Source organism: Thamnophis elegans, chromosome 8 (genome assembly GCF_009769535.1).
Source record: "Thamnophis elegans isolate rThaEle1 chromosome 8, rThaEle1.pri, whole genome shotgun sequence".
Classification (NCBI taxonomy): Eukaryota; Metazoa; Chordata; class Lepidosauria; order Squamata; family Colubridae; genus Thamnophis; species Thamnophis elegans.
The window spans coordinates 39,653,747-39,677,377 of NC_045548.1; the positions used below are offsets into that span (position 1 = coordinate 39,653,747).

A 23,631-nucleotide genomic window follows, 5' to 3' on the forward strand; every position below is an offset into this window, starting at 1 on the left:
TCCATAAGATGCACTTCCCCCACCCCCAAAAATCATGGTGCTGTTTTTTGGGTGAATAGTAGCAGTACTGTAGTGGTGGAGTCCTTTTGCAGTGGATTTATGCATTTTTACAGTGGATTTTTTTCATGGATTTATGAAAGAGGAGGGTTAAACAGAACCTATAAAAATAAAGTGCAATAAAATGGTTTAAAAATTATGAATTTAATTTGACAGGAATAATGATGAGTTTGTCTCTGTTTGTAACACAAGCTGATAAATAACACCATTTTCCTTCCACAAAATAAATCAGGATTTTCTCTCTTTCTCTCCCCCCCCCCCCCGTTTGACATGAATGAAAGGAAAGCTACTATGTTGAATACATCTGAATATGAATCTATGACATGGTTTCTTCACATGCTAAAAGACTGGATTGGTTTTGGTTACTTGGAGGACTTTCTGAACACTGTACTTCAGCCTCTACTGCTATTACTAGTATTTTTTCTGCTTATTTATTATGTAACTGCAGGCATTGTTTTAATTTGCTATGCATGCACATTTTGTTTATATATTTGGAAGAAAAAGTATAACATAAAAGGAGACTTTTCCGATGAGATATGGAAAAAACCAAAGCTTTGCATAGCAAATTTGGTGATTTTATGCGGAAAGATATGGCACGGTAAGTAGTTACTTAAATAGTCTCAAGATAATCAAGAAGGTAGACAATATATTCCAGTCAGAGTCTTCACTTGTATGTGGCCCACAGATTGTCTAATATTTCTTGAAACAATGTGCTGTGTGAAACTCGCATTGTATATTTTATATTTGCATCAAAATGATACAGCATAAATATAGTCATAAGTGGTAATATAATAAAGTCAGCCCCAAAGCAGTCAGAGAACCTAAATAAATTTAAAACAATAACTCCATTTTGCTGGGATTTAATCTCCTTGTTCCATCAAAATCTCAATGAAGTTCAGATACTTGATCAAGTGGGAGGAGGTGAGAGAGATATTCTTACAATTTTTCAAGAAAGTAAATTAATAATATTAATACAGATATAAGTTTAAACAATGGAAAAACAGATTGCAAAGATAATCACAGTGATTATAATAGTCAAATGAAAAGCCAAATTAAACAGTAAGGTAAGGAGGAATAACCAATGAATCTCAGATACATCATTAGGAATTTAGAGTACTGCAAAATATTTCATGCCCAATTTCTAATCAAAATGTTTCTGTATTAAAGTTTAAAAATATTTAATTAACACAATTAAAACCAATAAAAAAGAAATGAAGTTATAACTGGTGAAAAATATAGCAGTTAGCAGTTAGACTTATATACCACTTCATAGGACTTTCAGCCCTCTCTAAGCGGCTTACAAAGTCAGCATATTGCCCCCAACAACAATCCAGGTTCTCATTTTACCCACCTCGGAAGGATGGAAGGCTGAGTCAACCCTGAGCCGGTGAGATTTGAACAGCCGAACTGCAGAACTGCAGTCAGCTGAAGTAGCCTGCAGTGCTGCATTTAACCACTGCGCCACCTCGGCTTAATATATTAGGACAACTTTAGTTAACACAAACACTGTGTCAAATTTAAGTTTAAATTCTAGAGCCAACATTTCAGATATTGAATATTTCTATCCATGAAAGTTTAACCTAACAACAGTAACTTCAACTTGCTGGAGTTCAATGTCACTCAATTTTGTACCATCCACATCCTAACTAAGTCCTGATAGTGAGTCAATATACAGGTAACCTTCCAGATTCACAACTGGAGATTTAGCAACAATTCAAAGTTACAACAAACCCACTAAAAGTTACTTACAAACCAATTCCAGCATTTGGGATGGATTTTTTTTTTGGCTGAAGTTTACTTCCATTTTCTGGCAAAAAATGCTCATTGGATAAAATGGATTTGTTTAACAACTGTCAGAAAAAAAGTGTTAAATTCGGATATGGTCACATGGCAGCCCCTTAATGAACACCATGACTTATGATCATAATTCCAGGCTCAATTATGATTATGATTATGACGGCTGCCTAATAGTAGAGTCTTCTGCACAGCTTATAAGTACAATTGGGTTTCATAACAATGTTAATGATACATGACTCAAAACGGACAGATGACCTCCAGAATTAGTTTTATATTCTTTCCCCCTTACTGACCTGAATTGCCCATGAAGGAAGGTAGAAGTGGAATCTCTTCAGTACAATACCTTCAATCTCCAACCAGCCAAGAAGGATATAAATAGTTATCAAAGGTCTGGGAGGGGTGTACTATCTCCTTCCAGCCCTACATAAGGGTTATTCACAAGAGCAAACATTAAATGTTGACCCTGACTAGTTGAGAGTCAGTAGTATAGACAATCTGTTTCTACTAGAGTGCTATATAGCTGGGCCTACAATCACATTTTCAACATTTTCTTTTTAAATGTAGGTCCAGGGATGGGTTCTAGCCAGTGTTTCTACCGGTTTGCTTGTGTGCACGCTTTGCACGCATGCGCTGGGTGCACATGCACAGGTCAATAGAAATTTATGGCGGCAGCAACTACGGGGACCAGAGAGGCATGGCCAGCCTGGGTTGCTGCCGGTTTTGTGACCCAAGCCGGCATACCACTACCAGTTCAATTGAACTGGGTCGAACTGGTAGGAACCCACCTCTGGGTAGGTTCAATGCTGGGAGATAGTTGAAAAGAATGATTGGATTGAGAATGGAGTACATCCAAACTTCCTTCAAGATTCCATGTACCACCCCTTCTTATGATGAGGCACCTCAGAGAATAAGCCCCTATACATACCCATGTTTTAGGTAAGAGCCAGAAGTACACAAATTAAATTATCAGATGCCAAACAACATACCAGAGAACAATCTGTCTACTTCATCAAAATCAAAGACAGTTTCACAGTCAGGACTTTGCTTGTGAATAATCATGGGATTATTGAATCTGAGTTACTGGTAAAGTGCTGTACAGACCAATCATACACCTAGCCCATCTCACTTATTACTTTCTTCCAAAATTGAATAAAGCTGCAGAACAACAGAAGCATGTTACAAGAAATAATAAAAGTTTTGCCACACTTTTCATAATAATACAAGTTCAGTTTGGAGCTTGTGGCCATTTTGGGCAGAGTTGAGAGATTTTTCTTTCTATTGAAGAAAAATCAAAATTGACAGATGACCTCCGCAATTTGTTTTACGTTAAAGAGTAGAGAAGAAAAATCTAACTGTGGGACTTGATAAGGAATGGCTGCAAGGTGGCTTCTACCCTCTCCCCACTTGCCGGAATTGCCCATGATTGTCAGACACTGGCATCACATAGAAAAGTGATTTTAAAAAAAATGTTTAGAGTAACCTGCTATTATCTACAGCAATTGCCTCTTGCAGCAACCATTCAGTGTTACAATTTAGCATTTTTAAAAATCTGCCAGATATGTTTAGAACCTGATTCCTAGTATTCTTAGAAAGATTTTGGTTATGCTGCCTGAAATTGCTGGTAGAGGTCGCAAAATATCTGGTTAAGAAAATATCCTACCCTGCACTATGTATTTTCTCTGTTATAAATGAATTTACTTTATCTCCATGAATCCTCTACAAACAAAAAATTACTCTTTTCAGGTTATGAGGTTATCGGTATGGAGAATCTACCCCAAGGACCTGGACTGATTGTTTATTACCATGGAGCAGTAGTTTTTGACTATATCATGCTTATAGCTAAAGTCTATGCAAAGACTGGAAGAACAATCCAATCTGTGGTTCATTGTTTCTTTTATTTAATACCAGGTAAGGTATTTAAAATTAAAGATGGTTCTCTTTTAGTTACTACAATTAGGACTAGCAACTTGGTTAGCTAAAAGGGTAGCTAAATTACTGTATTTATTATCTGTATTTATAATCTTACTTCAGCTTTCTTTTGCTTTACAAATCTGTAAGGACTGGTTGCAAAATTACTTTTTCATTGCTGTTGTAACTGTGAATGGTTGCTGCAAGAAGCAGTTACTGTAGATAATAGCAAATTACTCTAAATCTTTTTTAAAAATCATTTTTCTAGTGTGATGCCAGCATATGACAATTGGCATGTCTTCAAAGATATGCAAAATGTTTTAAAGGGACTATTAAAAGTTTGCAACTTGTGATCCAGAAAATCAGCTATAATCCACTAGCTTTAGTTTGTTATCTTTTAAATATCATTTAAAACTTCGTAAGTTGTATTCAGCATGCCAGGCAGCTCTAACCTATCATCTGGTTAGGTCCTAGATTGCAAGATTGAGAATAGCTAAGATATTCTTTATCCAAGAATGGTGTGGTCCAAAGAGCAAAATCCTGCAGTGACCTTATTAAGATTTGGATTGGCAACTTGTTCTCTTTTGTAATCTGCAAGCTATTTAGAACATGTGGTATTCAATAGTACTGTAGCTATAGTAGTTTGAAAAGTCTCTTTGAATGTCTCCAAATAGCTTGCCCAATGACTGGCAGTTCAGTTTTCTTCTTTGGGGATCAAATGGGGATTTGTTATTTAAACTATTGTTTAGACAAGATTAGGTGAACTAAGGGTTTTTGCCCCATTGGAAAACAAATTACTTCCAAGAAGGAAAAGCCAAATTGAAATTTCATATTTTTCTTCCATTAAAAGAAGTACTGGATGGCAATAGTCATCTCACCCCTGACCACAGGGACCAGTTCAGCTATCAGAAGATTTCCTTTATGAGAAAAAGGCACTTCAAAATAATGTGTTCACTTCATCTCCAAAGGTGCAAGAAGAAATAATAAAGAGAATGCTTCTTTTTTCAAGAAATTCTGATTTTGTCCTAGAAAGTTTGATTTCAACTGCTGGTTTAAATAAATCTAAATATGTTCTTATACAGTGGTATGTTGGTATTCATCATTAATTGGTTTTGGGACACACAAAGAGTACCAAAAACAATGAGTATCAAACAATTTTTTTCATGAGACATAATATAATAGTCATAAGGCAAACAACATCAACAATTTCTAGCTTGAGTGTCAAATATCCAACGAAAAACAAATACGGGTACAAAATTTTCACATCAAAATGTGTTGTGTACCAAATTTGATGAGTTTCAAAACAGTTGAATAACAAGGTACCACTGTAATTGCATACGAAGATACATACATTATAGAAACTGAATGAATTCACCATATTATAAATGGGATAGAGAAAGAGAGAAAAAGTCACTGAAAAAAATCTGCTGCTCTCCAAAAAGAATTTGACTTTGCTTGACCTGTAGTTAACCATATGTCAGGAGAGCACTTTGGTGTAGTGCTTATGTTACTAGGCTAGAAACTGGGAGACGATGAGTTCTAGTCCCATCTTTGACACAAAATGACAAGCATGATCTTGAACCAGTCACTTCATCTGAGCCCTAGGAAACAGGTGATGACAAACCACTTCTGAAATTTTGCCAACAAAACTGCTGAGATTTGTCCAAGAACTTGTCAGAAGTCAACTTCTATGTCAAGAAAAATATATTACAAAGAAGATTTCTATATCTCTCTAACCATTGTTTGGTTTGGTTTCCATTGAACAGAAAATGTAAGGAGTATCCTTCATTATGTCTTGCTCCCGAATCCCTGAGTAAAACTGGGGAAAGAATCATTAACAATGAATTCCACTGAAAACAACTCCAACAATCACACTGTTGTCCAAGTTGAAACAAGGACAGACATTGTCATTCTGTATCTCACCCTTTATCTACCCCCAATTCTATTTTGAGATATTTGGATAATATATTTGGTATAAATTATATTCATATACAATAGTTTATTTCCTCCATTTTTTACAGGTATAAAACTATGTCTTGATATAGTAGGTTGCATCGAAGGCAAGCAAACATTCTGTGCTGATGTTCTGAATAGGGGCTACTTATTAGGAATAGCACCTGGTGGATTGAGAGAGCAAAATTTTAGTAATGAAAACTACAATCTGGAGTGGAGTACCCGTACGGGATTTGCTAAAGTGGCTTTAAAAAACAAAGTGGTAAGTGATCATGTACTATGTTGGTCATGTTGATCTATAAATGCACTTTACTAATATGTGGAGTATTCTCTAAGAGTTCTAGATGGAGCTGCCTTGGCTTGGAAGCTAAAGATGGTCTAGAACAGGGATCTCCAACCTTGGCAACTTTAAGCCTGACATTTTTTACTAGTTTTGAGCAAAAACAATAATCCTTTAATGACTGCAGCATTTGTTAACAACTGCGGTGTTTGTTTAATGATTGCCATGAAAGTCCCAAAGGTGTTTTTCAAGACGCAACTGACATTCTTTGTTTTTCCTTGAAGACATTTCACTTCTCATCCAACAAGCTTCTTCAGTCCTTGGGACAACCATGAACTGGATGACTGACAATCTCCATAGACTGCATAGAAAAAGCCAGAAATGTATTTCTGGTCACATGGGTGCCTCATTTACAACTATAACAACTTATAACTGTAATTTAGGACTCTGTTATGGCCATAAATCAAGGACTACCTAAATGCATTTATCTTTTGATTTGGCAGCTTATATATCTAAATATAAGGGACCCAGTGGCTCAGTGGCTAAGACACTGGGCCTGTTGATGAATTCCCGTTACTTGTCCCAGCTTTTTGCAACCTAGCAGTTCGAAAGCATGTAAAAATGCAAGTAGAAAAAATAGGAAACACCTTTGGTAGGAAGGTAACAGTGTTCCGTGTGACTTCGGTGTTTAGTCATGCTGGTCACATAACCACAGAGATGTCTTTGGACAGCATTGGCTCTTCACCTTTGAAATGGAGATGAGCACCAACCCCTAGAGTCGGGAATGACTAGCATAAGGTGACCAGACGTCCCGCATTTGGCGGGACAGGCACGCTTTTTCATAATTTGCCCCGCGTTCCGGGCCATTCTCAAAAGATCCCGCTTTTTAATTTTGGCACTTTCTTCGATCGATCGCTCCCCCGCCCATCCGCTGCCGCTCGCATGGGTGGGGTAGCATAGCGAGTGAGCGGGTGGATGGGCGGGGAAATGAGCTCACCATTCCCTCAACTCGGAGTATGGAGCGCACGGAAAACCCTGCCATGCAGGACTCCCTGGAAACCTCTCGCATATTCCCCCCACCCCCTGCTCGCTCCGCCTTACCAGATTTCGGGGGTATCTGTAGAGAGAATTGGACGGGACATGACATCCACCTCTTCCACTCCAGCGTTCTGCTGGCTGGTGAGCGCTCCCATGCTTCAGGCGCGGCAGCAGCGGGCATCTGGGGTTGCGGAAGGGGTGGGCAGAGAGGAGGGGAGTGCGTCGAGCCCTTGGTAAATTCTTGCCTGTCCTGTGCCACTTGGCATGCCTGCCTTTTTAGTTGTATACTCTTGTTAGCTGATTACATTCTAAAATACCCCATCAATCTTCCGATGTAACATTTAACCATCCCTGCTGCTAATGAGATGAACTCTTGTATTGATGGGAGGGGGAATTTAATTTCTAAAACAACAAGTGCTATGTATTGGATGCAGACAAGACCCTCATATTAATGGTCTTGTCTGCATCCAATACTCAATCTTACATGGGAAAAGACCCAAATACAACAAGATTAGCATGCATGCATGCATGCATGCATACATACATACATATATACATACATACATCATACATACTATATACACATACATACACACACACACACACACACACACACACACATTTTCATTCATAGGCATATTGTTTTCCAAAGGTGGAGCTTGTCTTCTTCTGGTTAAGCTTGGAAAAGCACTTTTTTTTAAATTATCAGATGCAAAGAAATAGTGAGATATGGATTAGCAGCTGATATTATGTATATATTCTGCAGTGATGTATGACATTCCTGTTTTCTTTAGCCTCTGGTCATCCTGGAAATGCATAGCAGAAGCGCCTGTGGAAGCAAACAGGGGAGAAATTGTCCACAGTATGCTAGCCTTGTAACATTCTCATGGCTGACAGGAATAGCTCTGTTTGCCACAATATAGAATATGAATTCTATACTCTGTATTCCAAATTCATGAGTTTTCTTAGTAGGACTAATCTTCTGCTCACTTAGTTAAAACAATTCCCATTGACTCCATTGAGGTTTATTTTTCTTTATTAGTATATCATACATTTCTGCCTTGGTTGATTAATTGGGGATCATTTCAATTTCAAAAAATATGAAATAAAGTTTTCAACAAACTTGCTATGAAACTACAGCTATGGGTACCTTAGTGTTGATAAACAGTTTATAAAGAGATTTTCAGGAGCAATATATTTTTCTATCTTTAGAAAAGTACTTAAAATCCTATTTCTGTTCATTATATTTAATTACATGTTTTGAAGACTATTTCCCATCAGGATAGCATAATTCAAAACAAAAGGAAACTGGCAGAACATTCAAACCTTTTGCGATTAATCCCAAGAGGTTATCTTTTAGACTCAAGGTACTTTTCTCCTCTTGAAAATGCTTGTTTAATTGCTTTTTGCGCTTATCTATAGATAGGTATGATAAGTCAATGAGTATTATTTATTTATTTATTAAATTTATATGCCACTCATCTTACTATCCAAAGTGATACTGAGAAGCTTACAATACAATAAAACAGCAATATAAAACCATTAAAATTAACAGGAATTTTAGATAAAATTAGGAACCCAGTATATGAGTGACAATAGGTGGAAATTTCACTTTTACAATGCTATATGTATATGATATACTGTGTACGTATGTATACACACACACACACACACACACACACACACACACAAATGATTGTAAGTCAATTTGAATTCAATATGTAATTGTATCCACCTAATTTCTTTATATTAACATGAAGTAGGGTTGTTGGGAGTCAGAATAGTCAAGATGCTGGTTCCAGCCTATAATTGAAAACTATTGCAGATGTCCCCATCTTGAAGGCTGTGATATATGTTACAAGGGCTGATCAGACTAATGGTTATGGGGATATATGGTTACAGATTTTTTGTTTAGAACAGTACAGGTAGTCCTTGACTTACAACAGTTCATTTAATGACTAATCAATTTACAATAGCACTAAAAAAATGACTTAGGGCCAGTGGTGAATCTTACAGGTTCACAAATGTGAGCATGCACATGTGAACAATTTGTCTCGCATCCCACAACATTTTTAAAAAGTCCCAATTTTTTTAATTTTTTAAATCAAGAACGCCCCCCGCCCCGGTCAATGGTGTCCCTCTTTACCAATGTTAAAATCTGGTCACCTTAGACTAGCACATATGTGCGAGGAGAACCTTTACCTTTATATCTAAATATATAAATACAATTTCTAGTTGCAGAGCTCATCAGAACATACAAACCACAATGAAGTTGGCCATTTTAAAACGAACATTTTATAATATAGCATTGTCAGTAAATATTATCTTATGGAAATCTTGTCAACAACTTGTACATGTTTCAACATATTATAATACCTATTCCATTAATATATAACATTGGCATTTATTCTAGAAGAGCAGGAATAAACAAAACCAATTTGTCTTAAAACTGGTTTTCCTTAACAGCTCCAATCTAAACCAAAATGCTTTCTCATATCAGTTTTTATTCTTGGGGGTTTTTCCCCCTGTATTTTTCTTTCTAGCCAATCATCCCTATGTTTACAGAAAATCTCCGTGAAGCCTACAGGACAGTTGGAAACACAAGTGAGTTTTCGGATGCCTTCCTATATAATTAATTATTTAACCCTCAATCATTGTATTTGCTTTCCCCGTGTGTGTGTGTGTGTGTGTGTGTGTGTGTGTGTGTAAATGCCTGTGAATCAGTTGAGAGATGAAGTAGGTCAAAGCTGAATCAGGTAAAGGTGTTAAAATCAGCTATCCATAAAGGCAAAATGACTTGATGGTCTAAAGAGAAAGGAAACAGTCAATGGTGGGTTTCAAATATTTTTAGAACCAATTCTGTAGGTGTCGCCTGTTTTGTGGGAGTGGCTGGGTGATCATGTGATTGGGTAGGAGTGGCTTGGTGGTCGTGTGACTGGGTGAGTATGGCCAAGTTGGAAAATGTGGTGAAACTCACTTAACAACGCTCTTGTTTAGCAACCAAAATTTTGGGCTCAAGTGTGATCATAAGTTTCCTTCCTTCCTTCCTTCCTTCCTTCCTTCCTTCCTTCCTTCCTTCCTTCCTTCCTTCCTTCCTTCCTTCCTTCCTTCCTTCCTTCTTTCTTTCTTTCTTTCTTTCTTTCTTGTGTCTCTCCCCCCACTTATTTTCTTTCTTTCTCTTCCTACCTTTCTTCTTTCTTATCTCTCTCTCTCCAACTTTCTTTCTCTTTCTCATTCTCTCTCTCTCTCTCTCTCTCTTTCTCTCTCTCTCATACAAACACACACACACACCATTTCCCTCATGTCTGCCGCTGACAGCTCTCAAAGAGAAGGAAGAACTCCTGCCTTGGGAAGGGGTTGGACTAGATTACCTCCATGTTCCCTTGCATCTCTCTATGTTCTCTGTCCCATTTAGTCACAAACAGCCTCATTTATTTTAAAGTTGGTCGCAAACTTCACTCAGTCTGCACGTGCCCTGGTCCCACCCAAGGAGATGAGCTGTGGGGCAGGGAAAAGGGGGGAGTCTGTGGCTCCATGTCTCTTGATCTTCTTCCCTGCCTCAATTCTGCAGGCAAGAGGTGCTGCTGCTGAGGTGGCGCAGCGGTAATTGCGGCAGAGGAGGAGTCGGGGCGTTGCCCGCCAAACAGCACGACTCACAGCTAGCCCAGGAGCAATAGCCACCACCACCACCAGCCACCCTGAACCACTATCACTTGCTACCACTCAGGCCAAAGGCCAGGCATGCAGAAGGCGTGTGACAGCAGTGACGGCAGCTGAGCAGGGGCAGCGCTTTGGTGGATGCTGAGGGAAGGAAGGAATGAAGGAGGCTGCAGGCTCCTTTACCTCAGCTACACGACCTCATTTCATTCTCTGTCTCCCTACTTCACTCGTTCAGGCAGCAGAGAGTGAAAGGAGGTCGCGTAGTCGAGGGCAAATGAGCCTGCAGCTTCCTTCCTTCACATGTTTGGGCAGTGGGGAGGGCTTTCTCACATGCCTTCTTTCTTTCTCCAAAGGCGTGCGAGAAAGCCCCCCCCCAACTGCCCGAACGTGTGACAGAAAGAAGCTATAGGATCATATTCCCTCAGCTACGACCTCCTTTCGTTCTCTGCTGCCTGAACGAATGAACTAGGGAGACAGAGAACAAAAGGAGGTTGTGTAGTCGAGGCAAAGGAGCCTGCAGCTTCCTTCCTTCACACGTTCAGGCAATGTTGGGGGGCTTTCTCCCACACCTTCAGAGAAAGAAATAAGGCATGAGAGAAAGCCCTTCCCACTGCCTCTCAGAGGTGGGGCAATTGGTGAGCCAGCCAATCAGTAAGTGCCGGGTGGGAAAAGCATGGTGCGGACAGGCGGCGTGAGTGAGCAGTGACTGGATGGGCGGGGGTATCGTGCGGGGCGGGGGGGCAGATGGGAGGGAGAATTCCAGTAGTCTGCCCCAGATGAACAGGTTCCAAAAGATATGCTAAATTTCATGAACGGGTTCTAGTGTACTGGTGCGAACTGACTGAAACCCATCCCTTAAAATAGTAAATGTTGTTCCTATTTTTAACAAGTAGGAGGGAAAGTTTACATATCAATTACCTAGATACTGGCAATACCTTGCAAAAAGATCAGTCAGTTTCTAGCTTTTTGACTTTGGAGAAACAGGTTAGAGAGAGTGTTGATACTTTTTGGACTTTTGGTGTTAAAGAACATTCCTGAAAATATTGTGACCAGCAAAAAGAAAATCACATGAATCAAACAATTGAACCATCCAGCAAATGAATCATCAAACAAATCAACCCAGAGTTGTCACTCAAGGTACAAATGGCGATACTCAAATTATCCTACTTAGGACATCTCACATAAAAAGACCTATTTCTCTGAAAAAGTCTGTAATGATGGGGAAGGAAAAAAAAGGAGATAGCGCAGCAGCAAAACCCAAAATAGAAGCAGTCACATTTTCCACAGTGTTTTATTTGCCACCTTGGCATCACAGATTCATCCATCATTTGAGTGGTTTTTGGCCACAACAGCAGAGAAAATGTTTTCCCCACTCAGCTGACCCTTTGGGTTTAATTTAAATATTATTCTGCTGTGGCTTTCCCCCCCTTTCAGTATCATAGATAAATATTCCAGTCTGAAGGTCACATTCTACAACTTTGAAGAGGACTGCAGAAGTTAACATCATAGTTAATTTCTCCAATTTTAAGATGCAACGTAACATTCTTTTTTTTAAAAAAAAAATAGAGATGTCCACATCCTTATGAATTAATTATTTTATCTTCCACTTTGTTTTATTTCCTCTACAGGTTTATCAAAATGGCTGTATGAGCACTTTCGATTTCTTTGTCTCCCAATATATGGTGGGTTTCCTGTCAAACTCCGCACCTACATTGGAGAACCCATCCCGTATGACCCAAATCTAACTGCTAAGGAGCTAGCTGAAAAAGTAAGCAAACTTTTCACCAAAAGTCACTTCTTAAAAATATTGTTTTTTTTCTGCATAACATTTTAGTTTTGAAATACAGTCAGAGATTATAGTTATTTTATATATTTCAAACAGCATGTGTCCAAATTCCCTCTTTCAATGATTCTTTTATTGATTATGGTGAAATTAGGAAAAAGACTAATTGAAACTAAGACTTTGAATAATACCACACAAAAAATTGCATTGTACTTGTTAAAAATTCTTTTAATAGAAAAGGAAAGTCCTTTTCATCAATATCTCCAGCTCATCTACATCTCTCCATATCTCTCCCCTTGACTTGCAGATGTGTGACATCAATCCCAAAATGATAATCCTTTTTTTTCTGTTTTCCCTCTCTGATATATCTCTTCTAAATATATTTACATTTATTCGACATTAAATTAACTAAATATAGATATTTGGATAATTACATTCATTGAAAAATAAGCAAAGTTTGAGTTGATTGGAGAAGGGAAAATATTATCAATATCTAAAAAAAGTGAAACAAAATGATGACATGAAATGTTAGTTTGAGATAAATATGTGGAAAGAGACTAAAGCAGATCATAAATTTCTAAATCTCTAAGTAGTTTGGACGTAATGGGTAGCAAAACATGGATTTGTTAAGAAGTCTTGCCAAATAAACAGTTACCTGTTATGATCAACTAATTCTGTGAATTCACTTACCTTCCTTACCAGTTTGCAACTGTGAGCGCACGCACCATGCCTGCGCATGCGCATCACTTTCTGTGCATGTGGAGTGCTTGCACATTACATTGAGGCAGATCTTCCTCAGATGCTGCTACCAGTTCGCCTGAACCAGAGAGAACCAGCTAAATACCACCTCTGCTGTGAATGTAGAAAGCCTCACTCTCAGGAAAACATTTGTCAAAGTAACCCATTATGGTCTCAAACTAATGGGCCGGATTCCAGTGAATCCACACTGGAATTAAATTCTTCCTTTTGAAACACTCTGAAGGCTTCTTCATGACTTTGGAAGCACCTGTTGAACAGGGTATTGTAGGATTTGATCTCTGGCAAAAATGCTTATCCAATGTGCAGTTGACAAACAATTGTATAGGACTCTGCCTAACTGAAACACAATGAATGCATTAAAAGAAATATAATAACAGAGTTGAAAGGGACCTTATAGGTTATCTAGTCAAACCCCCTGTTCAAACAGGAGACCCTATACCATTTCTAATAGATAGCTGTCCAGTCTCTACTTGAAAGCTTCCAGTGATGAAGCACCTACAATGTCTAAAAGCAAGCTGTTCCATTGGTTGATTGTTCTCACTGTCATAAAATTCTTCCTTATTTCTAAATTGAATCTTTCCTTGATCAGTTTCCATCCATTATTCCTTGTCTGGCCTTCAGATGCTTTGGAAAATAGGTTAACCCCCTCCTATCTGTAACAGCCCTTCAAATATTGGAACACTGCTGCCATGTTACTCCTGGTCCTTTTCTTCACTAGACTAGCTATGCACAGTTCCTACAACCGTTCTTCATATGTTTTAGCCTCCAGTCAACTAATCATCTCTGCACTTTTTCTAGAGTCTCAACATCTTTTTAATAGTATGGTGACCAAAATTGAATACAGTGTTCTAGGTGTGGTCTTACTAAGGGTTTATAGAGTGACATTAGTACCTCACATAATCATGACTGAATCTCTCTGTTAATGCAACTTAGACATTCAACGCAACTGTGGCACAAATTTAACAGAGACACTTGAAGAGAGTTTAACAATATGTTACAGCAAACATTTTTATGGATCACAATCTTCAAAACATAGGACATTCCTGAGAAGGGAGTATTATTTATCTCCATGGCTATTGTAGTGGCACAGGGAAGGTGCAGGGAGAAAGAAAAAGGACAAAAAGATGGTGGTGAAAGGAAGGGTGGGAGAGAGAAGTGAGACAGAAGGCATCCGGCTAGAAGCCAGGAGACTGAGAGCTGTAATCCCATATTAGGCACAAAGATAGTGAGGTGACTTTAGGTAGACATTTTATCTCAGCCCTAGGAAGGACATAATGGCAAATTACTTCTGAAAAACCTTGACAAGAAAACTGCAGGCAGGGACTGTTTCAGTTTCTGAAAATCAGACAGAATTCAACAGAATAAAAAAATGATTAGAAAGACAACTCTTTCCCCAAAACAAGATGGTTTTTGCAGCTTTCGGGACAGTATAATACATACATTTACTCTGTACTATCAGATAACATATATTGTGTAACAAGAAGCTCTGATCTATCTTCTGTCTATAGGAAATCATGTCAATTTAATCCAGAAAGTCTCATTTGTTCAATCATTTTGAATTCAGATCCACAGTTCTGGGAAGAAATTAGAGACATGTCTAATACTGTAGGAGACAAAAATGTCATTGTGGTGAAATACATGCTGAAGCACTCTGTCATGGCTGCAAAAATGGCAAATACAATTTCAAGTTATAAAAGCTACTACTTTTATTCAGTTCTAATTTTCCAGATTCTGTCTTCTTTATTGGATTCCACAATTTAAGAATGTGCCAGACAAATTGGAATAGATTTGAGAACAGTGAGGATAATCAGTGTAAATTGTCATCTTAAATGCTATTAACCCTGTGACTCCCGAGGGCATGGGCAGGATTATGGGAAGACTCAGTGATGCCACTTGTGTGCTGGACCCGTGTCCCTCTTGGTTAGTTTCGGCTTCCCGGGAGGTGACACGAGGCTGGCTCCAATGCAATTACCAACGCTTCATTGAGAGAGGGGTTCTTTCCCACCGCCTTGAAGGAGGCGGTGGTGATACCTCTCCTTAAGAAGTCTTCCCTGGACCCAGCCTCTTTAGCCAACAATCGTCTGGCCTCCAACCATCGCTTTGTAGCGAAGGTTGTTGAGAGCGTGGTTGCATGTCAGCTTCCCCAGTACCTGGACAGAGCTGCCTATCTGGATCCGTTTCAGTTGGGTTTCAGGCCGGGTACAGCATGGAGACCACATTGGTCTGTTGGTTGATGATCCCTGGTGGATCTGGGATGGGGATTGTTCCTCTGTCCTGGTCCTATTAGATCTCTCAGCGGCTTTCGATACCATCAACCATGGTATCCTACTGCAACTCAGGGGATTGGAAGTGAGGATTGGAAGTGGGGGGGCACCATTTTGTGGCCAGGCAGTGTCGGCTGGAGACCCCCCAGGGCCTTCTCTGTGGGAGCGCCTTCCCTTTGGAATGAGCTGCCCCCGGAGCTTCGCATAATTCCCAACCTCCGGTCCTTCTGGCATGCCCTAAAAAGTTGGCTTTTCCAGCAAGCTGGCCTGGCCTGAATAAAATAAATTATTAATTTTAATTGTTATTTTTAATTTAATTTCTAAATCTCATTGTAAATGTCTATTGGATTTTTTGGATATTCTATTTAATCTCTCTTTTAACTTTTGTAATATGTGTTTTTATGTTGTACGTCACCCTGAGTCCTTTGGGAGAAGGGCGGGATATAAATCCAATAAATCTAACCCTAAACCTAAACTATGTTTGTCCTTGACAAAAGACTGAGGAAATATCAGACTAAGTTTTAAAGGAGGTCATACTAATTCTTATGGTTCAATAATGTAAGACATGGATCAATAAAATTAAGTTATGAGAAAGTCTTGTGAAAAGATAAGAAAATCTTTCTGAGAGATGATCTGTTAATGTATTTTTAAAAATGACTTTATGCTGTCATATTCTTCTTCTGTATTTAACAGACAAAGATTGCGATTGAAAATCTCCGAGACAGACACCAGAAACTACCTGGAAATATATTAAGAGCTTTATTGGAACGATTTGATAAAAACAAGAAAGATGCCTAATATTTTTATATTTTATTATAGATTAATGAATTTTCCTCTCATAATTCATTTCCATCCATCCATCCTCAGTGAAATGTTTAAAATAGTTTGAAATTTATAATTTGCTTTCTTAGGCTATGCAATGAATCATGTTATACAATATTCTGATAAACTGTCCTTTTTTCAGAATAATAAATGGATACTATTTTCATGCTGTAAATAGACCAGTGACACATCTGTATGCTTTTTTCTATATATTATATCCTCACATCCATGGCATATAACCAAAAGACAATGGGAATGTCTGGATGGACAACAGCAACTTCGTTTTGTTTTGTTTCAATGATAGCCTGTTCTCTTCCATCCGGATTTTTGCACTTTTCAAGCACCTGGTATAAACAGTTAAGAAATGGCCTTGGTGAAGTTATGCCAGCTCCATTGTCAAGGTGACAGGGAACAAAATATATATTTAAATCCACAATAGATAGATATTATTTGGAAGAGGTTCAGACACCTGCCTAATTCGCTGAAATATAAATAGGAGTAGGAGGTACAGTATAATCAGGCTCGCAAGATTGAGCTCAGTCTCACCAGAGAGACCAGACAAGAAATCAACTCCACAGAGAGAATAAATTTAGAGTGGCATAATAATAGATTCATTTATGAGATCAATGTACAAACCCACCATTTGATTAAAAGTCTATATGACCCACTGACTCAGTATATAGGTATCAAAAATATGCATTTGTTTGGAGAAGTCCATACAGATCAATAAATTATTACGTTTGGTCACTTAGTCATCAAGATGTTTAAAGTGCATTGGCATTTTTATCCATCTATCAAATTGTTCCCAAGATTTGGCAGATATTATTATTGCTCCTTCACTTAATAACCAAGAAAGAAACCACTCAACTCCACTTTGCAGAATTAACAGTACTTTTACTGATTAATAAGTAATTAAAAGCTAAGCAAAGCTGGATCTGAGCAAAAGGCGTGAAAGCATTAGATATCAATACATGATTCATTCACCTCCCCTTGGTACCCCAGTCCATAGTCCAATCATATATCTCCACAGCTGTCAGGTGGAAGACAACTTCAAAAATAATCATCAGGCTGGTGTGCCGGACAGTTGGCCTTGGCGGGAAACTCCCCTCCTTCCACATGTGCAAATGAATGGTGAGAACAACTCCCAATTAACAGTCCTCCTGCACAGATTATTTCCCTCACCCAAATACCATGCCCTCCCCCCCATTTCAATGGCAGCCGAAAAGCAAGCAGCAAAACAGAGGCTGACATCTGGCCTGCCTCCAGAAAAAAGGACGATTACTTCTGCAGAAACGAAAGAACAGAGACAAACAGATGAACAACATAACATAGAAGAAAAAGGGACGAGGAAAGAAAAGAGAAATCATTCGAGTTCAAGGCTTGTCCAGGTAGGCAGAGTAGAATTTAAGGAGAAGTCGAGGAGCCCGCACATGGGACTTATCGACCCATTCAGCATGAGATGGAGGGAAATGGTTCCATGCTACAAGATATTGAACACGGTTTCTAAGTTTCCTAGAGTCCAAAATTTCTTTGACTTCAAAATGCTGTTCACCCTCAATCAGGAGCGGGGCAGGTGGAGCTGCCAAAGGACCCCACAACGGAGAAGTGCATTCTGGCTTCAGGAAATTGACATGAAATACCGGGTAGACATGGTTGAGATATTTAGGCAGTTCCAGACGTACGGACACAGGGTTGATAACCTTGACAATTGGGAACGGGCCAACATATTTCGGGCCCAATTTCTTAGACTTTTGAGAGGTCCGGAGAAATTTGGTGGATAAATAAACACAATCACCAACTTTATATTCCCTCGCTCTCGTCCTCTTTTTATCTGCTTGTTTCTTATGTGCCAGATGTGCAGCATCCAGCGCCTGGTAAGCTAAAGGCCACATCTCACGGAGTTGGTAGCTCCACTCGGAAAGGGACAGCACTTGCGGTTTCTTTCGAGGTATTTTGGGGATAGGCACAAAATCATGTCCTTACACCACTCTGAAGGACATAAATCCCATGCTTCTGTGTACTGAGTTGTTATACGCCACCTCAGCATGAGATAACAATTCCACCCAATTATCCTACTGGTAATTGATGAAACACCGGTGATACTGTTCTAGTATAGAATTAGTCCTCTCACAGGCCCCATTAGTTTGAGGGTGGTGGGCGGAGCCTATTAACTTCAAAAACTCTTTCCAAAACAAGGAGGTAAATTGGACCCCTCTATCCGAGATGATGCGATCCGGTACCCCATGTAGACGATAGATATGTGTAATGAACAATTTAGCTAGGGATTTAGCAGAAGGGATTTTAGAGCAAGGAACAAAATGAACCTGTTTGGAGAACAAGTCGGTAACAACCCAAATCATTGTATTCCCTTGACTTTCAACAATGAAATCCATAGAGATCTCCTTCCACGGTGCCTCAAGACGGGCTACTGCTTGGAGCAACCCTTGAGGTTTTCCCGGTGGTTGTTTGCAGCAGCACAAGTGGGGCAACTAGCTACATAAGATTCAATGTCTTTTTTCAATGAGGGCCACCAAAATTGTCTTTTGATGAGATGCAGGGTTTTTACAAACCCAAAATGTCCAGCCATGCGAGAGTCGTGAGCGCACTGAAGGACGATGGGTCTAATAGTCATGGGAACATACAATTTAGTTCCAATCCAAGCCAGGCCATTCTTCATGGTGCACTCATTTGTATGCTGGTGAAACCACTCATCAACCTCAAGGGCTTCCTTGAGTTTTGCAACGAGGTCTTGCGTGACATCCAAATTGGAAGTGGTCTGACTCCTGGTGACAACTGGAGCGGCGAGGCTTCTCATTGGCATGACAGGTTGGACAATACTAAGCTTTGAACTGTTATACTGAGGAAGTCTGGACAAAGCATCAGCCTTAAAAAATTTTCCTCCCAGGATATATTTCAAAGTGAAATTGAATCTATTGAAATGTTGTGCCCATCTCATTTGTTTGGGGGATAGTTTCTGGGGGTTTTCAATGCCTCTAGGTTTTTGTGATCAGTCCATACCTCAAAAGGGTGTTTTGCCCCTTCCAAAAAATGATGCCAGGCCATCAAAGCCCATCTGACAGCAAAAGCCTCTTTTTCCCAAATAGCCCATAGTCTCTCAGTTTCTGTTAGCTTCCGAGAGGTATAAGCGCAGAGTTGCAACTTCCCATGTGCATTCGTTTGAAGTAGCACCGCCCCTACTACAACATCACTAGCATCTGCCTGGACCACAAAAGGTGAATCCATGTCCAGGTGTTTCAGCTGCAAAAAGCCATTTTAATTTCTCGAACACAGCCTGGCATTCCATAGTCCAGTTCAAGGTTTACCTGGCCTGGTTTTTGCCTCCCCCTTTGACTTTAGGAGGTTTGAAATTGGCAGGGCAATCTTGGCAAAAGAAGGAATAAATTGACGATAGAAATTAGCAAAACCCAAGAAACTTTGCAATTGTTTGCGTGTTAGGGGGCCGCCCATTCGGTGACTGCTTAGACCTTCGCTGGGCCCATCTCTATTCCTTCATGGGAGATGCGATATCCCAGGTAATCTACCTTCTCCTGATGGAATTCGCATTTGGACAATTTAGCATACAGTTCTGCTGCACGAAGTTTTTTGAGAACTGTGTGAACAAGCTTCATGTGTTCTTCACGTGTTTCCGTGTAAATAAGGATATCATCCAGATAGACCATCACGCCTTTGTAAAGGTGGTCATGTAAAACCTCATTAATTAATTGCATGAAAACAGCTGGTGCCCCCTGCAGTCCAAATGGCATAACTCAAAATTGAAAACAACCAAGAGGGAAATTAAACACAGTTTTCCATTCATCTCCTTCCTTAATTCTGACCCGGTAGTAGGCCTCTTGTAGATATAGCTTTGTGAAAATCCTTCCTTTACCCACTGGGCCAGCATGTCTTTCATTAATGGCAAAGGGTAGAGATTTTGGACGCACACCCCATTCAGGTTTTTAAATTAACACATAGACAAAAGGAACCATCTTTCTTCTCTCTGAATAAGACTGGAGCAGCCACTTGAGGTCTAGCTGGTTCAATGAAACTCCTTTCTAAATTTTTGTCAATGAATTTTCTCAATTCGTCCATTTCTCTAGGGGTCATTGAGTAAATCTGAGGCTTAGGGAGTTTTACACCAGGGAGAATGTCAATGCTGCAATCGGTGGGTCTGTGTGAGGGTAACTTGTTCTTACCCCCACCTTGCCCGTTCAGAAACTAAAGCCACACACAGCTTGCAAAGGAATGTTTTTATCAGTCCTGGCTCTTGCTAGCTGCGAGCCCAAAACAAACACAGATAAAAGGCTCTGGCAAAAGTCTTCACTCAAACTAATACAAAACAAGATTATATAAATCAAATCACTTATCCAAGTCCTTTTTCTTGATGATTGCAAACAAACAGAGAACTTGACTAGAACAGGAATGGAATGGAATGAATGAACGCTGATTTCTGCAACTAGGGTGTGGCAGTGGCACCATCAGTCTTTTATCCACAGGAGAAGACCCTAACGAGCAACAGCTGCTCATTATCCTCTCCTGTGAGTCGGTCAGCCCTGCATCCCAAAACAACTCACAGGAGGTTTCTGCTGAGTCACAACAGTAACTTATCTGAAGATTTTTTTAAAAAAATATCTTTCAGGTCCCAGTATTCCTTCGGGATCTTTTCCTCCCATTCAATTTTTTCCTGCCCTCTGGCTGCTAGGTTGGGGTCTGACTTATTCAGTTCTGGAACCCCTTCTTCCGTTTCAGGGGGCGTAGTGGACCCTATGCGTAACCACCCTTTCCTCCAATTTATGTGTGGGTTCCACTTACGCAGCCAGGGCAATCCCAATATAAAGGGCCGGTCCATTCCTGGGGCTACAATAAAACGTATTGTCTCTTGGTGGGTTCCCATCCACATCTCAATAGGTTCAGTAACAAAGTGAGCAGGGCTCCCTCCCGCAATAGAGCCATCCAATTGGCAAAATGCAATTGGGATTTTCAAAGTTTTTAGCTTCAATCCCAATTTCTCCACTATTTCCGGGCTCATAATGCATTATGTACAACCGGAATCTAAAAGACCTAGAATTTTCTCTCATGCACCAGAAGAGGGCACTCTAAGCTCAACTGGAATAGTCATGGGTCCCGAACTCACCCATCGGTCATCATCAGAGTCACTTCCTTCTGAAGAGCTGGGGGTTTCCTCAGAGTTGAAACGCTGAGAAGGTTCCTCCCCTTGCAAGACAGGTTCTTTCCCCTTGCTGGAAGGTTTTTCCAGCCTCTTCTCTTTCCAAGGGGGTGGTGTTATTTGGTTCATCTTAACCCGGCAATTCACGGCACGATGCCCCTCCTTCCCACAGGGAAACACCCGAAGGGTTTGGGCTTCCTTGCAAATCTACCTTTCCCTCTTTTCGGGACTCTTGGGGGGGTTTGGCAGGGGGAGATTCTTCACCCTCACCTTCCCCTTGGTACTTCAGCCTGGCCAGGTCAATTTCTACATCAGCGGCAGCTTCATACCAGGGCTGCAATCTATGGGGAGGTCTCCTGTTCACACAATGCTGATAAATCTCTTTGTTTAACCCATCAGCAAAATGGTCTAGCAATGCTTCTTCAGACCACCCCCTCATAAAAGCTGACAGCTCCCGAAATTCTTGTACATAATCAGCTACTGGCTGTTTCCCCTGGGTAAGAGTTGTAAATTTAATTCTGGCTCTTCGCTCTGTGAGGGGATCCTCAAAGCGTTTCCTCAAGGCGGCCATAAACCCATTAAAGTCTCTCAAAAGTGGGGAATCGGCGTTGTGCAACCCCACCATCCAATCTGCTGCTTTTTTTTCCAAAGCCATCAATATAACCCTTACCTTGGCTTAATCAGAACCCAGTTCATTGCCATACATTTGCATGTAGTTCCATGCTTGAACAAGGAAGAGACCTAGCTCTTTTGGTTCTCCTCCATATTTTACATTTAAAGGAGGAACCTTAGTCATTCGGCATCTGTGCCCCCCCTCTTGGAATGTTTCAAGCCACAGTGATTGGGGTCGGTGCTGGGTCATCTTGTTCAACTCCCCCTTCGGCCCCTCGAGTCTCTCTCAGGTCAGGCAAGATATATCTTTTCTCCATCTCTACCTCAATTTCTCTCTCCATTTCACTCTCACGAGTCTGGCATCTCTCCCATGCTCCTTCAAAAAGTTTCATGGCTTGGGACATCATAAGATTTTCCTCCTCAGGATCCCGCCAGTCAGCTGCTGGTTTTCTGGGTCTCCTCATAGTAATCCCAGTCAAAGATTCTTCAGGATCCTCTTTCTGTCCCACTTCCCAAGTCCACCTGAGTTGAACAGATCGTTCTTCCAACTGCAGGTCAGCCATCCGCTCCGTCTCTGAAGGGCCTGCAGCTGCTCCCATATCTTCTTCTTGATCATTGCCTTGGTGGGACATTCTTCAGGTTTTGGGTGCACCCCCCTCGGAAGGTGTCAGCTCTGGGATAGGTGCGAGGTGAGATCCAGCTTAATGACATTTTTATCCATCTATCAAATTGTTCCCAAGATTTGGCAGATATTATTATTGCTCCTTCACTTAATAAGCAAGAAAGAAACCACTCAACTCCATTTTACAGAATTAAGAGTACTTTTACTGATTAATAAGTAATTAGATGCTAAGCAAAGCTGGATCTGAGCAAAAGGCGCGAAAGCATTAGATATCAATACATGATTCATTCCTCTCCCCTTGGTACCCCAGTCCATAGTCCAATCATATATCTCCACAGCTATCAGGTGGGAGACAACTTCAAAAATCATCATCAGGTTGGTATGCCGGACAGTTGGCCTTGGCGGGAAACTCCCCTCCTTCCACATGCGCAAACAAATGTTGAGAACAACTCTCAATTAACAGTCCTCCATTGGTCTCCGGACATGCTTCAAGGTGCTAGTCGTTACTTTTAAAGTCCTGCATGGCATTGGACCTGGGTACCTGAGAGACCGCCTCCTGCCAATTACCTCCCAAAGACCAATTCAATCGCACAGACTTGGCCTTCTCCGGATTCCATCTGCCAGCCAATGCCGGCTGGCGACCCCCAGGGGAGGGCCTTCTCTGTTGCAGCTCCGGCCTCTGGAATGACCTCCCTGTTGAGATCCGGACCCTTACTACCCTCCCGGCCTTCCGTAAAGCTACTAAGTTCTGGCTGTTCCGGCAGGCCTAGGGCTGTTGAAGTATCCAGCCCCACTTTAATTATGAATGTTGTTGTATTTTAAATTTTGTATTGTCTTATTTATCCCCCTTCCCTTTTTATTGTAAGCTGCCCGGAGTCCTTCGGGAGTGGGCGGCATACAAAACCAATAAAC

The 23,631-nt window shown here is 40.4% G+C and overlaps 1 protein-coding gene across 1 annotated transcript; it reads left to right on the top strand.

The window, feature by feature from the left end:
* The first annotated feature begins 327 nt into the window (after positions 1-327).
* LOC116512460 (transmembrane protein 68-like) lies at positions 328-16,297 on the top strand. The gene is made up of 6 exons (XM_032222946.1): positions 328-655; positions 3,598-3,762; positions 5,784-5,977; positions 9,577-9,637; positions 12,322-12,461; positions 16,193-16,297. The coding sequence occupies exons 1-6, from the start codon at positions 328-330 to the stop codon at positions 16,295-16,297; spliced, it is 993 nt and encodes a 330-aa protein (XP_032078837.1).
* The last annotated feature ends 7,334 nt before the right edge of the window (positions 16,298-23,631 follow it).